The 1,817-nt window shown below is 64.5% G+C and overlaps 1 protein-coding gene across 1 annotated transcript in view; it reads left to right on the top strand.

Annotated features, from left to right (window-relative positions):
• The window catches only part of SEC24D (SEC24 homolog D, COPII coat complex component), a 63,378-nt gene that overhangs the window by 56,119 nt on the left and 5,442 nt on the right, over positions 1-1,817 (top strand). The window contains exons 19-20 of the mRNA XM_015563376.1: positions 216-231; positions 1,587-1,783. Coding sequence (XP_015418862.1) covers positions 216-231; positions 1,587-1,783 — 213 coding nt within the window. The remainder of the gene's footprint in view (positions 1-215; positions 232-1,586; positions 1,784-1,817) is intronic.

Genomic DNA, 1,817 nt, shown 5'->3' with positions numbered 1-1,817 from the left:
GCCGGAGAGCGTGTGTCGTCAGGTGGGCAGCACCTGTGCGTGCGAGCGAGGAGACCTGTGAGCTCCGCACGGGGCACGCGGCACGCGGCTCCCTGTCCTGCGAGGGCGCGGTGCTGGGAACTGTGCGCCTCTGCACTTTGAGGTGAACGAACGAGCTGACACCAGCGAAGGCGGGGTGAGCCCTTTGTCTCTATGACGTGGGTGCGATGGATCAATGTCGGAGCTCCTCAGGTCTCAGCAACTAATGGCAGGGAGGCTGTGAAGCATGTGCTGGCCGGCACACAGCACGTGGGAGTTTCAGACGCTTCCTTAAAACCCGCGTCTCCACTCCCCCCCGACCCCAGGCAGAACCTCCCGCCCCCACGCCCGCGCCTCTCCTCCCCACTCCCTCCCGCCAGTCACACCCGGGCGTTCCTCAAGCCGCACCCACAGTTCTGAGCCTGGAACGAGGGCTGAAGGCGACTGAGCAGCAGATGGGAACCTCTCTGGGTTGTTCTTTGTCAAAAGTGGGTGCTGAGGGCGGACCTGAAACCCCACCCACATGTAACAGCACCAGCACCTGATCCTGCGGTTTAAGGGTTCCTGCTCCCGACACAGCCAGCCTTACGGGTGGCACTGGGCCCGGGCACTGCTTTCACTGACTTGCAGGGCCAGGCCGAGGCTGAGGCCACAGAGGTGCGTAGGGTGTGGAATGGAAGGAGGTGCCCCTGGGGTCGTGTGGCCCAGGCTCGGTTCAGACGTGTAAGTACAGACGACACGGAAAGGACTTCCTGAGCTCCCCTCGCAGGCAGACTCGTTCCGTTACATCTCACAGCGGAGAAACGCTGTGCCTGGCCTGCCTGGTGCTCTGAGGGGAGAACGAGGGAAGCCCTGCCGCCCAGCTGCTCTGAAGCCGGTGGAAGGGTCCCCGCCTTCCCTGTCGCTGGGTCAGGATGTGAGACGGGGAGGGAAGGGGGGATGGGGACAAGGAGGGCCACCCAGCAGGCCCTGAGGGCCCGCTCCCCGCGTGGAGTTCGCTGGTGGATATTCTTTCTCACTGTTGAGCTGGAAAGGGAAGACACCAGGAATTCACAGCTAGACACTTGCTTGCAGATGGCATCGCCCTTGGCACGCTGTCTGTCTCAGGGCTTCCTCGCCCGTGGCTGTGCGGGGGCGGGGTGGTGGGGGAGGCCCTGGCCGGCTCCTTGCTGCTGTGTGTGAACGGAGCTGGGAGAAGGGTGGGCGGTGTGAACGGGGCTGGGAGAAGGCTGGGCGGTGTGAACGGGACTGAGAGGCGGTGTGAACGGGGCTGGGAGAGGGACGGTGTGAATGGGGCCGGGAGAAGGGTGGGCAGTGTGAACAGAGATGGGAGAAGGTGGGCGGTGTGAACAGAGCTGGGAGAAGGGTGTGTGGCGTGAACGGGGCTGGGAGAAGGGTGGGCGGTGTGAATGGGGCTGGGAGAAGGGTGGGCGGTGTGAACGGGGCTGGGAGAAGGGTGGGTGGTGTGAACGGAGCTGGGAAGGAGAAGGGTGGGTGGTGTGAACGGAGCTGGGAGAAGGTGGACGGTGTGAATGGGGCTGAGAGAAGGGTGGGCGGTGTGAACGGAGCAGCGTCTCTCTTGCAGCTCATCTTGCCGGACTCCATGAAGGTGCTGCCCGTGTACATGAACTCCCTGCTGAAGAGCTGCGTGCTGCTCAGCCGACCCGACATCCCCACGGACGAGCGGGCCTTCCAGCGGCAGCTGGTCATGACCATGGGCGTGGCCGACTCGCAGCTCTTCTTCTACCCGCAGCTCCTGCCCATAGTGAGTGCCCGTGGGGGCTGGGAGGGGCCGGGGG

This window comes from Myotis davidii, unplaced genomic scaffold (genome assembly GCF_000327345.1).
Source record: "Myotis davidii unplaced genomic scaffold, ASM32734v1 scaffold698, whole genome shotgun sequence".
NCBI lineage: Eukaryota > Metazoa > Chordata > Mammalia > Chiroptera > Vespertilionidae > Myotis > Myotis davidii.
Note: the sequence above shows the minus strand (reverse complement) of the source record. Positions and strands in the feature narration are given on the sequence as shown.